This window comes from Nipponia nippon, unplaced genomic scaffold (genome assembly GCF_047370975.1).
Source record: "Nipponia nippon isolate SJK-2023a ecotype South Korea unplaced genomic scaffold, ASM4737097v1 scaffold_11, whole genome shotgun sequence".
NCBI lineage: Eukaryota > Metazoa > Chordata > Aves > Pelecaniformes > Threskiornithidae > Nipponia > Nipponia nippon.
The window spans coordinates 17,583,997-17,599,102 of NW_028262302.1; the positions used below are offsets into that span (position 1 = coordinate 17,583,997).

General features: G+C 40.4%; 1 protein-coding gene across 5 annotated transcripts in view; it reads right to left on the reverse strand.

The window, feature by feature from the left end:
* Positions 1-1,838: 1,838 nt before the first annotated feature.
* The window catches only part of BCL11B (BCL11 transcription factor B), a 96,226-nt gene continuing 82,958 nt past the window's right edge, over positions 1,839-15,106 (reverse strand). For all 5 annotated transcript variants that reach the window (XM_087747668.1, XM_087747665.1, XM_087747667.1 and 2 more), the window contains one exon: positions 1,839-8,987. In XM_087747668.1, coding sequence (XP_087603794.1) covers positions 6,976-8,987 — 2,012 coding nt within the window. In that variant the 3' untranslated portion in view covers positions 1,839-6,975. The remainder of the gene's footprint in view (positions 8,988-15,106) is intronic.

The following is a 15,106-nucleotide window of genomic DNA, read 5'->3' on the forward strand; positions in this document are numbered from 1 at the left end:
CTTAAAGTACCTCTCGTTTCATACTAAAGTTTGAACTCCATTGGTTTAATTTGGATTTCACAAAGATTTTTCTAAACCTTTTTCCTTTACTGATTATAATGGAGTTCTTCCTGGGTTACACAAGCATGTGTGAAACAGGAGTACCCAACCCAAGGATGCTGCAAAGAGACTCATTTGGATTTAGTTGTTTGCAGGCTTGTTTGTGTGATTTCTCACATTTCCTCTGTCAAAAGGGCCTAATCCTGCTTTTTCCCTCATGCCAACGTGGTGCATAATCAGGGCTCTGACAGACAAGCTCTAGCAGATCCAACAGTGGTGAGTTAAGGCATTACTACTTCCAGGAGGTCCATGCTACTCCTTGCTGGGCGGATACCACCTTCCCTAGCAGAGGCAGTGGATGGAAAGTCCCCTCGTGCCTCCAAACCCTCCCGGCCACAGGCCAGGATGCACAGCAGCAGCTGCTGCCGCTAAATCTTCAAACACCACATCAACATCTGCAAGGCCTGCAACGCCTTTAAAGCTGACAAAATGACACAGCAGTGTAAAGCTCCACTAGAGTGAAGTCATGTTTATGGGGTGTCAAAAACACCCCATTCAAATGCAAACTGTACAAAATTTAGAAGTAAAATGTAACAGCCTTTACAGCTCACTGCAGAAGGCATTGAAAACGAACATGGCATTTTGGGAATTACAGTGTGAACTATTGCCCAATATAATTGTCAGCGTTGGGTTCCGATTTCATTTTCACTGGTTTTTCATGAGTGCAACTTTCCAAAGCCTGTAACTTTTATATATCACTCTGAAGCCTTGATCCAGCAAAGCACTTACACACATACCTAAATTTAGACTGTAGATTCAGGGAGCCTGAGATCAGGAAGGGACCATCTGTAGGAGCTCTTCTGTAGCACAAACCACTTAGCTTCCCCTCCTGACTTCTGAGTTGAGCCAAATACTTTAAAGTCCAGGAGCAGTTCCTTTGAAATGAATTTCAATTACCCACCTGCTTTGAATCACAAGCCTGTTACATGGCTTGTTGGACCAGGGCCTCCAGGAAATCAGAATCTGGTCTCTGACACTCCAAATCTTTCCTGAGCTTTCCAATAATGGTTTGAATAACAATTCTCTCATTTAAGATTTCCATGCATTTGCTAACAGGTTGGCTTGATAAAGAGTATCAGGACAGTGAACTGCCCGTAGCTGTCAGCTCTTATCCTCAAACTGCAAATCGTGCAAAATTCTGCCTTTAACTGTGCATGCCTTTGTCCCTAGCTGAGGAGGAGGAGCGCATGTTTAGCTGCAGTTACATTTTGGTGCTTCTCACATAATACACGGTCTGTGGCCCAAATTCAGCTCCTGGTTAAATTGGTAAGTGTTCTCCCTATTTGCATTGGCATCCAAGAAGCAAAACACATTAAACTTAGGTGCGTACAGCACATAGTTAAGTTCATGGGGATGGAAAGAAACACAAGAGCAAAGCTCTTCGCACCGTCTTCAGAAAACTGTGCTAATTGCCCCAAATATAACAATTTCGTATGAGAAATTTGACTGTTTCAAGCATTATTCTACCATTTTCTCTCAAGACCCCTGCTCAGGAAATACTTTACATTATATTGAAGTCCAAGGGATGTAAGCAGGACTTGAGCATCTGCTTAGCATCACACAGGTGCTCATGTGTCCTCCCCAAACAAGAATTCTCTCCTGATTGACTCCCACGAGAACCAACAGAAAATACAGCACGAGCTCCATCATCTGTACTGAAGCTTCGACCCCTCACTCCCTTCTTTTTTCCCCTTCCCACCCCTCAATTTCAAAAAAACAGGAAAGACAAGATTTGGAGATCAAGTCAAATGTCCAATTTATTTTTATAACTTGAAACTGGAACAAACGTTGTTTTGAACGAGCGTACAAATGAAATGGTAGACACATGCTGAACTCAACATTGTGACAATAAGGGAAAAAAAAGAGGCCAAAAATCTTGTACAGAGAATAAAAGGAACAATAAATATTTCACTAAGCCATATTGAAATGACCTCCAGCCATCTCAACATTTTATCCATAATAAAAAAAAAAGTGCTCGTTTTTTAAACAGAGCACAAATACCAAGCAATAATAAATAGTTCCAAACTTGTAGTAAAAGACAAAACCTCCAAGTAAACAACAAAAGCTCATACAATAAGTAATAGAAAAAGGTAATAAAAATATTTTGCCTTGCCGGTACAAATGCAAACAACTTAAATCAACGTTACTTTGCTTTGCAGTTCTAAAATACAAAGAGCACCATAAAAATGAGTTTGCCTGTGATAAACAAAACCTTGGACTGTCTTTTACATAGGACTGGGATGAAATGCTGATTTTTTGACCCTTTCCTTAAAAACTGGTAATTTTATTTCTAAAACCAGGTTCTCAGACCTGTCCTGTTGCCGAGGAAGTCGACTGGAGTTTTGCTCTGGACTTCAAAGGCAGCAGGACTAGACACAATGGAAGTAATAAATTCAACCTTAAAATAATAATAAAAAACTACTTAAATTGTGAAGAGAACTATGGCAGCATTCTAGCTATTTTATGTCTATGTTATATTGTGCTTATGGCCTAGTAAACTACAGTTCTTCTAAGCAAGAAGAAAAGGAGGGCCATTTCATTATCACTACAGTCTGCAGAAACACAACCCTTGTGCTTTTGGGTGACTTATTGTTAGCTTCAGTGACTTAAGTCACAAAATTAGACAACTGCTGGTGTTAGCTATCCTGGATAATTACAAACAACAGGGAGACCGGAGCTCCTAAGCAACTTACGCTAAAATGAAAGGTAAAATTCTTTCTTAAATCAATGAATTGTGGACTGAAAATATGTGGTTAACTTCTGATTTTCATTACACTGATGCATGTCCAACGGATTCTGCTGAGTTCTGTGACGTAACTCTGGATTTATATGAATGCCCTAGATCTGAATTTTCACCAAAAAGTGAAAATGTGCCTTTAAGGGACCACATTCCAGCCTCAGCTACACTGGAGTAATCCAGGACTAAGAGTGATGAATAATTCCTGATTTATATCAGTTTAATTGAGATTCAGAATTTGTCCAGAAGTCTTAAGGGTACGTTGTTCAAGCCAGGAAGACATATATCTACCTGTTCGGTAGCTGAACCAAATTCTCCCTGCTGGCGCACCCATGCCTCTCCAATTGCTCCAGCAGTTCTGCACCGATGAAAGCAGCAGCAGAATTTGGTATGGCAATATTTTTTTTGTTGTTTGTGTTTTAGTTTTACCGTCATTTCCTGCAAGAGCGGTGAGCATTTTCTCCTTCTCTCCTTCACTAGAGCATCAGTGCCTCTTCTGCCACCTGTCTTCCCCTCGACCCAAAAGGGAGAGAGCATGAGAGAGAGAGAGAAAGAACAGCAAAGAAGAGAGAAATCAAAAGGCACAGGATTTCATCCCAGTCCCTCAAACATTCAGAAATTTATGGAATGTACAATTAGGACTGAACAGCAGCAAAGCAGCTAATAACATGGACTGGCAAGACCTGTACACAGAGTAGGTCCTGTTCTGACAGGGAAGAGGAGGGCCATGCCTGGACCAATTTTATTTCAACCTGGTTACAGCTGTACCAACAGCAGCCCATTTTATGTCAAAGTGGATGCAACAGTTCTCACTGTTTGCTGTAAAACGACTTTCTTCCAGAGAGCGGTGGCAGGGTGTGGGGAGCAGTGAGATGGGGGCGGCTGGGAGAGGGAAGATGTGTTGGACATCTTCTTGTTCGGAAGGGGGAAAAAAAATCTCCTCTCTCTCTCTCGAATGTGCGGGGAAGCTGTGGGGTGTCACCCCAGACACCTTTACGGGAACTGAATTTCATTTCACACGAATAGGCAATAACCATCCAGCCTGGTTCAACCATACCTGGTAAAACCTTGATGCAAGGGGTCCAGGCAACTTTGAAGTTATTTAGAGCCCTGTGGGAACAGCACTTTTTTGTAGGCCATTTCTGACAAAAAAATTATATATACAACTAAAATTATTTGTGAACAACAACAACAAAAAATTAAAAATAAAAAAGCACTTAATTATTTTGTTTTGTTTCTTTTACTCAAAGGTCGTCTAACAACCCCCTTTTTTTCTGTACAATAAGGACTTCACATACAAATTTTTTTTTATTTTTGCAATATTTTATCCTGCCAAATTAAAAAAATATATTATGGCAGCCTGTTTGTTTGTTTTTATTTTTATTTCCAAATTCACTAACAAAAAGGTACATTAAATCCCTTTAAAAGGACAAGCGTACAGTTAAAAAATTACAAGCTTCAGTAAAAATACAGCAAGTGCCTACATCATATGAATCAACCAATATCAATATCCATTCCAGAAGGGGAAGGGAAGGGGGGAAGGGGAGAAAAAAAGAGAAAAATAGGTACAGGTCAGAAACGTGATTTTTTTTTCTGCAAAGCAATAACAATATTAAGCACTTTTTTCTACATACTTTTTCTACATGGTGTAGCAATCACCTTTTAATCCCCGAATACAAGATTCTATACATTTTTTGAAATAAAAATTCAACACCCAAGGCAGAAAAAAATTTACTAAAACTCAAGACTTTACAGTTACAGTGACAAGAACAAATTTATAGACCCACCATTTAAATTTTACTGCAACATTTTCAAGGAAAAAAGAAAAGTTTTTTTTTTTCTTTCTGGTTTTGTAAAATGCCCAGGCATTCTCCATTATTACAAATACTGGTCCACTTTTACAGTAATCAAGAAATTTTAATATATATAATATATACTAAAACCCCGTCACCAAAAGAAAACAATATACACATGGCCATTATGGCATTTTTTTTAATAACCTATTAAGCAAACTTTGAAAAAAAAAAGATTGCTCAAACACACATACACACAATTTCTTTTTTACCCTTGTATGTATTCAATACTGTAAACGTATTTTAAGACAGAGTGCACTAAATTTAACTTTTAAAAAAAATTAGCCGTTGTTCCTGAATTGTTTTTTCTCATTCAATGATAACAACTTGTAATTTGTGTCATTTGAGTTTTAATTCAGCAGTAAATCATTTCCATTCCATTTCCTAAGCAGCGTTGTCCTGAAAAAAAAAAAAAGGCTGAGAATAATTCAGCTAATGGATGTCCGAAGTTGTGCTGGGTATACATCTTCATTTGATTGGGTCTTATGGCATTTTCATGTCCACTATCTTCAACCAGTAATTTTTTTTTAAGTAAATGTGGCTCTTTTTTTCTAAAGAATGTACTTTTCTTGTTTTACTTTTTTTTTTTTAAAGTCTTTTCATTTCACAAAAACGTTTTGCATTTGTCTCAAGAGACTCAAATAGGAAGATCAGTTTTCAAGGCACTCACGTCAAATTGAATGGCAGTAGAAAAACTGTCCAATAAATTATTTTTATTTATTTTTCTTTATAGTGCCAGTATTGTGAATGCCATGCTTAGCAACACTGACACTTAATCTCAGCTGTTCCCTTACAGTTTAACCCACCTTTGGGCCAAGTAGAAGAATATGATGTAATTTCTTGTTGAGAAGCCATTTTTCTCTTTACCACAAACAAAAGCTTTAAAGTGCGGGTCAACATAATTAAAATCTCTGACCATAATTGTCCACTGTTTGCTAATATTAGTTGTAAAAGGCTTCAAAAAATTTGGAATTTGGAAGTAGAGCAGGTGCATTTTTCTTTTCTTTACTTTTTTTCTGTCGTAATGCTTTCAGCTGAATACAGTTCCATTCTGTTCCTAATTAAGTCAAGGGTAAAACTCTTACCGACTTCAATAGGAGCAGAATCTTGCCAAGACAGGTAAATCAACTAGAATTTGTTTTTCCCTTCCTTATAATAACATCATTGTACATCATATAAGATAGTTCTATTATTTCTATTCATAAACCAAATGCCTATGAGTTGAGGCTTTTCATTAAGAAATTCACACTTTCCCATCTTCGAGTAATTATTTTAACTACAGCAAATCTGGACTAAAGTAGATGTCCTGAACTCAAATTTATGATTTTGTGGTTTAAAAAGAAAAAAGATGGCATTTGGCTCCTCCAAGGTTTGAAAAGTCTATTGCAATACTCAAGATGTATTTTTACTGTCTCTGGGAAGAGTGGCAGGCGGGGAAGAGGGAGGGAAAGACACCCCAAAAAGTGACAAAATGGCACCATTATGTTGCCATAGCTTTTAACAACAAGAAGAAACTATCCGATAGTAATGCACAATTAAGAATGTTTCTGGGTTTTGAATGTAGCTGCATTCTGCACCTATGTCTTTTTTGTTGCCATAACTTTAGTGATGAAATCCATCTAGAAAAGGCCTCTATCGCCAGCGACATTGTCAGTGCTACATATTCAATCCAATTCCAAAAAAAGTGCTAATTTTAAAGATTGTTATTCGCTGTACAATTTTGTTTTCCCTAATCTTCAAGGTTATTTAAGAAGAGGAAAGGAAAAAAAAAGAAAGAAAAAAAAGAGAAAGATTTCTGTTCAAATGCTGGCTTCTTCACAAGAAATTACATATGCTTAGCTTAAATTTCAACAAAGCAGCGGCCCAAAAATTATAATTTAAAAAGATATGTTTCTCCCCTACAATGCAAGTAATCTCAGGCTACGACTGGGTAAAATTAAAAAGGGATACCCAACAAAATTTTAAAAGAAATTTAAACAAAAAGAATAAAAAAAAGTACCTGCACATGCCAAAAAATTACAAAAACCCAATAAATACAGAAATTATTGCACAGTTAAAAGGCTCCACAATTTTTACTGCCTTAATCAACCCTCGGGTTTAATAGAACTTTGTAGACACAGGTTATATTTTAAGTGCCAAAGACTGGCACCTACCATAGTTATGCTAAGTTATGTTTACGGAGGCAAGTTAGGTCATCTTTTCTCAGTTGGCAATAGTTAAACTGTACAAATAAAATGTTACCTAGACCCCTGAAATTTAACCTAGCGGGGGCGGGGGGGGGGGGCCTTAGCTTCTTTCTGCCTGCTCAATTTTGACGTCATTTGTCAGCAAATGTTCTCCATGCCACTTTTTCATGTGTTTCTCCAGGGTGCTGTAAACACTGAAGGGCATCTGGCAAATGTCGCAGCGGTAGACCTCCTTCCCTATCTGGCCATGCGTTTTCATATGGCGCGTCAGCTTACTGCTCTGGGCACATGCATAGTTGCAGAGCTCGCATTTGTAAGGCCGCTCTCCAGTGTGGCTCCGACGGTGCACCGTCAAATTGCTGCAGTTCTTAAAGACCTTGCCACAGTACTCACATGTATCACTCCTGCGCCCTTCCTTCGAACTGGGTCTCCCAGGACCGGGACCGCTGATGTGGGGGGTGCTGCCTCCGCTCGCCGTGCCACTGCGCCCTGAGAGCCCCCCGTCCAGCATGTCCCCCGGCGGGGTGGAGAAACGCAGGCTCCCGTTCTCCGACGAGTGCTCGGAAGAGGTCGCGAAGGGGGATTGTCGGGAGTCTGTGAATCCGAGGAACGGATCCTTCATGAAGTGCCGCGATGCTGCGTACCCTACCAGCCACTGGGAGTAAACATTTTCAGAAGGTATTATCGTTGCTGGTGGCAAGTCCAAATCTTTCTCTACCTTTATTCTTTTAGAAGAATTGTTTAAACTGGGGCTCGTGATAGGTGTTGGCTTGCGGGGGAACAAGTTTGGGAAGGGTTCACCTGGGCCAAAGTTTCTTCCGTTGACCGTCCCTTCCTCAGTGCGGTCCAGCTCTCCTACCACTGAGTCTTCGTCACCTGGATCTCTCTGACAGAGGTCTCGAGGACACAAGTCTCGCTGGTCAGAAGACCTTTTCATGAAGCCACTCCTCTTTTGTTTTTCAGCTAGCATGTCATTATATTGCTGGATGGCACCTAGACTTACATTCTCGATGACTTTTCCCAGGACAAGGGATTTCTCATCCGGCAGTGACTTGGAGCCATTTTCTCGGTTACGACTCAGCTCCGAGTCCATACTGAAGCTCGACTCTGGCCGGCTCTCATTTTCAAGCTCCTCTTCCTCCTCCTCCTCCTCTTCCTCTTCTTCATTGTCATGGCCCAGGGAAGGATCGCTCTCGTTCCTGAAATCTGCCTCACTGGATTTCAGTCCCTCTCCAGTGAGCTCGCTTGTGCCTGGCTCGGGGGAACTAGTGGTGGACAGTCCATCGTCTGACCTGCCCGTCATGGAGCCAGCTTTATGCATATGCGTTTTCATGTGGCGTTTTAGCTTGCTGGCTTGGGAGCAAGCGTGGTCACAGAGCTGACACTTGTAGGGCTTTTCTCCTGTGTGACTGCGCCGGTGCACGATAAGGTTACTCTGGAACTTGAATGTTTTCCCACAAAATTCACAGGACTTGCTCTTGGCCTGAGGCTGGGGAGGCGTAGTGCTGCTGGGGGGCATGGGGGGCAGTGGCGGGGTGCTCAAAAAAGGTGATTTAGGACTCGGCTGGAAAGGATTCAACAGGCGATGCATAGGGTTGGTGCGACTGGGTGAGACTGGCGGAGGGGTGGAACTGTTTCCTGCCAGCTCTCGAAGCCTTCTGGAGAAATCCATCGCTGGGGACTCAATTGCCATGGGATTTAAACGCATAACTCTGTCAAAGGCACTGGGATGCTGGGCAACTAACCCCATTTCTTCGGCACTAAGGCGATGTGGATCCAGATGATGACGAGGCGGTGGGCTGAACAGCGGAGGCGTGTTTGGGAGCCGACCCTCACCAAAGCCAGGGTGTTCACGCAAGATGGGTCCTGTCATCCGCAAAAGATTGAAAGGGTTGTTGTCTCCAAGGAAATTCATCAGCGGGGACTGTGCAACAGTCTCTGGTCCCAGAGGAGGAGGGATGGTGATGCGTGGAGTAAGGGAACTGTTTGAAGGGCTTGTTTCCAGGTAGATGCGGAATCCATGTGTGTTCTGGGCATGCTGAAGCAAGAACCAAGCGCTATTAAAAGGCTGCTTGCATGTTGTGCAAATATAGCTTGAAGGCTCATCTTTACCTATAAAAGAAAAACAGAAAGAACACTCAAAAAATAATACAGCGGAGAACATTTAAATACAGTTGGCATGCACTTTATTTTGCTAACACGTTTCCTCCTTGGCATTTCTGAAAGAAGGACTTAATTGCAATGTATTGACTGATATAAATTGTTGAACAGCACATTTACTCACCACACATTCACTTAACATGTATGACAAATATCACACATACGCATTGGTGCTATATACGTTTATATCCTCTAACTTGCAAATAAAACCTTCCTTTATGACGCATAGGGATCCAAATCCTTTCACATGTTTATTCCACAAAAAGGAATTTGTTTCAAGGGATTTATGACTGCAGCCGAAAACCAAGGAAAATGCAGTGTGGTAGGAGCTCCAGTGTCATTTTCACTCTTTCATTTTATATTTTTATATACTTCATGCAGCAGTCCCCTGAGATATTGCTGAATTTAATTTATACATGCTTCAGTCATGCCAGCACTTCCATTTTTAAAATACTATGTAGGTATTTAGCTGCACAAGTCCTATTCAAGTCAACAGGAGCTTGGAAAATGTACCCTTGCATAAACCACTTTGACATTCTTTTTGCCAAAACACCAAGAAGCCACTCAAATGAAACATCCGGTAATCAAAGCCGACAGCACAGTTGCAATTAACAGTAACAAATGTCGGGCCGTGCTTGAACTGGGTCCCAAGAATTTCTGAGCCTGAGCCTGAGCCTGCCCTCCAATGCAGAAACGCTCACTGGAGCCAAAAACATTGTTCTGTTTGCTTTTCTAGCCTCTTTGAACGGCTGCATAAAGGTGGAAAGCATTCCTTTAACCTTGATTCAGCTTTACATAAAGGACAGGTGTGGACAAGTCTACACTACAGTCATAATTTTGCTAGCTAGAAAATTCCAGTCCTGGGCACAATATAAACTATGTGCTATCTTCAAAAAGCACTCCCCCCCCCCTTTTTTTTTCAATGCCTCTGCAAGACTCTGATAAATTCATAAATATGTGTCAACTTGAAAATCATGATCCAGGATTTGTTTTGTTGTTGTTGTTTTTAAATGAGGGGGAGGTTTCCTGAAAAAACAACTACACATTTTGGAAAATCTAAAATTAATTTCTTGCTTGTTTGTTTGTTTATGAAAGTACATATTTTGGCTAGCGCTGGCCCTGCTGCACCTAAAGGCACTAAACTTCCTGCAAGTTCAAAGCCTGAACCAAGCTTCCCACCTGACCCGTATCTGCATAACCGGAACGAAGCCCGATCCCAGCCCCTCTGCGGGAACTCAGATCCGAAGCTGAACTACACAACCCCTTTCGAGACAGGGGGACTGTAATTCACAAGAGCTCAATGCTTGAGCTTGAAAATGAAAGAGTGTATAAGGTGAACAGAACTGTATTATCAAAACTACCTTTGTAAAGAGGAATGACTCATAGCAGTTAAAAAAAAAAAAAAAGAAAGAAAAAAATTAAACTCAGGCACACCAGGCGAAGCAGGATTGCAGCTGACTGAATTCCCCTCTTCTGGCTGTTGCAGGAACGGCTGCTGCTAACAAAACCTACAAAACCTTTGACAAGGAGGCTAGAAGATTATCTGCCTACCTATCAGCCTGTCTATCTAATCTTATCACCCAATGAACATCCATAAAAGCGTAAAGGAAAAAGCATCTATCAGATTGAGACTTATTTAAAAAGGTAGGTGATAAATGTGGTGCAGCTCCTCACGCTCCTATTGATTTAGTAAGGCTATTGCTGTGGATAGCAGCTTCAGACCCCGATTTCGGAGAAGGCAAGAAAAAATGTACACAACACGTCGGGTGTTTGCCTGGCTGACATGGCCCCTGTGCCCTGGCCCTGCACACTGCGTCGTACGGGACAGACCCAGTTGCTTTGGTTAGTCCCTAACAACCACTATTGGAAAAAACACAAGTTTGAGAACTGTACTCGGCTTGGAAAAAGTGCCCGTAACTGTTACTGACATTAATGAAAGCCACATACAAACAGCGAAAGGAACTGATACATTATCCCTTAAAAATCTACTCAGCACCGAGGCAGTTAGGGAGTTTTATGTCAGCTCTGCAGCCAAAGCAACAGTAAATGCTCCCATTATTACTTCAAATATTTAAATTTCTGTTTCTTACAGAAATATGATGAAAATGTCTAGACCTTTAACTTTTCTTGCATGGCAACATGTGTAGTATAAAAAGTGACAGAAATCACTGAAGCAGACTAAAGTATATAACATACTCTGTCAAAAGCTTTTTTTAACAATATGTTTTACCTCAGCTCACCCTAGAATAGGTTTTAATAAAGCCCCTTCTGAAGTGTGATCTAATAGCAAATGAAGTGCAGCATCTTACAAGGTCATATATCTTCAAATTAAAGAGTGCTCTGCACCCTTCACCTTCATTTTATCCACTCTAATTAATCGATTTATTACCCACAGCTGTTCGATTCTTTCATTTTTAAAGTCACAGCATCCATTCTTTTTTGTTGTGGGATTTTTTTTCTTTAAAAAAATAAAGTGTGTGAGTAGTGTGTGTGTGTGTGTGTGTGTGTGTGTGTGTGTGTGTGCATTCTCCTTGCTTAGCTCAAGAGCTGACAGGAGGAAGAAAGCAGCTGCGTATTAGACGACAACGACGACAACAGCAACACGTTTACTTCAGCAAAGGCACATATGTAAGGAGAAAAATTCCTGAGCAGGCTGAGGATCAAGGCCAATCTAAAACTGAAATGGCTGATTAAAAAAATTACCCTCAAAATGGCAGCTGGCTGGATGCTTGCTACTACATGTTACATGGAACTGAGAGGTTTTGTTTTGTTTTATTCTCCAAAACTTCACCTCCGTGAAATTCAAGTGAGGAAAGTAAATCGCTCTCCTTTTTAGTTTTCTTTCAAACAGAGCAAATTAGTGCTATTAGTGATCTAAGATTTACAAGCTAGCAGTCATAAAACAGTCTTCTCTTCCTTTTTGTTTTGTTTAGCTTTTATGCTCCTTAACACTCCTCTTCAGGAGACCCCAACACAATGGCAAAATTGACTGCAGGCTACCTGGCTACCAATTCCTGACTGCTTCACGACTGTTCATGTGTGCATGCCTGTGTATATATATATATTTTAACTTTCACAGCCCTCAAAGACTCTCCCCAGACTCCCCATTTAAAAAAAATTAAAAAAATAAAATAAATTGTTCATTTCCATATTATCACTTCATGGTTATCTTGCCTAGAAGTTGCCCTGAGCAGTGTAGATGTTCACTTTTAAGAACAGAACAATGTCAAAAAGTCTTTGAAGAGCCACTCCGAACATTTTTATATTCAAAAACTTGCTAAATATTTTAAACATGCCCAGAAACAGCCACGTATTGCTCAAGAATGATCCTTATATTTAATAATGCAGTGCACCTAGACTATAAAACTCTTTGTTATAAGGCCACTTTTGATGTATGTCTATCTTAATCCCTTGCCACCTGCACTGAAGTCTGTCTAAATACCCACTTTATGACAACTAGCTATATAGGCTTTGCCATATGCAGTCTTTATCACTTTAGCATGTGCTTGACTTTGAGCATGTGAGTAATCAACATCAGTGAAACTTAAGAATAGGCTGAAGTGCTCTGTTGGATAGTGATGAAATTATTCATGTGCTTAGAGTTAAACACAAGCCAATTCATTAATACTGTTCAATGAACTGCACATGGATTCAACCCTACAGTCTATAACTGGGCATGATTTTCGGAGCTGATGGCTCGAGTATAATTTTTTATCTTTACATTAGTTGGTAGATACGGTGTACATACTGAGATGAGACATCCAGGCCACAAGCCCTGAGCAGTCAATAGCAGCTTCAAGGTTGCACTAAAGCCAAACAAATACTGCCACTGGAGTTCAGACATGAGACAGGTTTGTAGGGCTGGATCCTACTGAGACACGGGTATATAGGTTCAGAAATATTGATTTGAAGGCTAGGAAGCACCGTGAAATTAAAGAATGAGAGAGCTGGGACAAACCTTAAGGGTTGTCCTTGTCCAATTCCTGACCCAAGGGATGTCCATATCTATGCATCTATTCTTATCTATGGCAGATGCTCCACTTCAAAGGCCACCCGGATGGAGAGTCTACAACCTTCCCAAAGTCTACCTCATTCCTTCTCTCCTTTACCATCATGAAGGTTCCCCAAATGACTAATCTAAATATTTCTTCCTGCAATTTAAGATCATAATACTTTGTCCTACCTACATGTACATGAAAAACATAGGAAACCATTTAGTCTGCACCTCACATACAGGTATCATCCAGCCCAGTGATCTGCATTTGAACCACTTCATGTCTTTTAGCACCTCCTTCTCCCAACTTGATTTGGAAATGCCAAATGAGAGAGAATTCACTACGTATCAGAGTAGTCTGTGGCAATGGTTGACTATCTATCTTCGGTATTAAAACTGTCTTCTTTCCGATTTAAATTGCTGAGTTCAACTGCCAACCATTAGTTCTTGTTATGTTTTTATCTGGTAGATTAAAAATCTCTCTAGTATCTTCTCCCTAAGCAGGTAATTACAAACTATGAACTTACTGAACACTCTTGCCTTTTCTGCGTAGTATGACAAAAGATGGTCTTTTCTAGAAATATTAAAATGTGTTCCCTCCATTACTGCATGATAGATTATGTTCCGTTCAAAATGTCAAAGCAATAATGAGCTTTTTTCTCTTTCATGAACAGCACAAAACAAAGCTAAATTCAGATCCTGCCTCCCAAATTCTGCCCTTACAGGGGGCAGTGAGAAAAGACAGGTCGGTTTGCCCAGCCCAGAACAAGAGTAGCCTGGGTCTGTGGACATTCATCCCACTGCATCAGGCGGCCTGAATCCTCTGAATTATCTGTCCTCTGCAGTCTGACTTGTATCATTTAGTGATACGCAGATCTTCCTTGCCCAGTTGGTACATGACTTTCTATATACCCTGAATGCTGAGCGCCTTTGCCCTGGAGATAAATTTCCCTCAAAATATCCTCAGTTATTCTGGATACCATCAAACAATAATCAGCGTGAGATAAGAACTGTTGAGAATTCATTATTTTCTGCTGGGCTACAGTGACATCCAGTGCCTTACAAATCCTCCCCTCAGCACGCCTGAATAATTCCATTAGCTGTAACAGAGAACGAACTCCCCCGCTTTTTAATCACCCACCCATAACCCCTGCCAGGACTGCAGTGAGGACCTGCAGTCAGGTCCACATAACCACCGCCATTCTTTACCTCTAGCAATACTTTCCAGATAATGTTTCTGGTTCCCTTTAGAAAGTTACAACAGAAGCAATAAAAACGTTAAGGAATTTTAATGCTGCTTTACTGCACCTTTAGAAGTTCAGGAAAAGTAGAAACTTGCAAGCTTTAAAGAAAGGACACCTTTTATTGTAGCACTCAGGAATAGACATGTATCAGGTTCCTACAGTCTTTCCACCAATGTTACTCTCTTCTCCACCACTTGATTTTTAATGAGCATTTAAATAATTACTTCTTGTTATTATGATGGTTACTCTAATAATACCAATAAAGGTAGCGTGGATGCTCCATAAAAAACACACCTTTAATTGAATTATTATTAAATTAAAATGCCATAATTGAGAACACTAGTTTAACAAGTCTCCTTATAAGACCAGCTGACATTAAAGAGAAGGGCATTAAGTACTGGAAAGATTTAGTGTTTCATAGTGAAGAAAATATATGGTTATACTTCGTTTGACAGGTCACCTAGACAAGGACCAAGTACTTTCCAGGTGTCTGCAGTGTGGATCTGCAGTGTGAACTATATCGGTTCATATCCAATGCTTGATTGGGTATGCAAAAATATCTCTAATATAGGTATTTCTGCCGAAGAGGTTTTATAAGCCATATTACCACTCTAAATTATCCAAGTTAGCAAGAACATTTACTTACATATGTTTATGATTGAATAAACATATGCTAAGCACACCCAATAGTGAGAGTTTTACCCTCCCTGCACTCCCTGGGGTGTTTGGAAGTGCTGCTACCTCCATTTCAGAGGGACTGACAGTCTCAATAAAAAGGACAGAAGTGTGGAGCAGGGTCCAAGCCTGGGTGAGGATCACCACTGCCAGTCCAA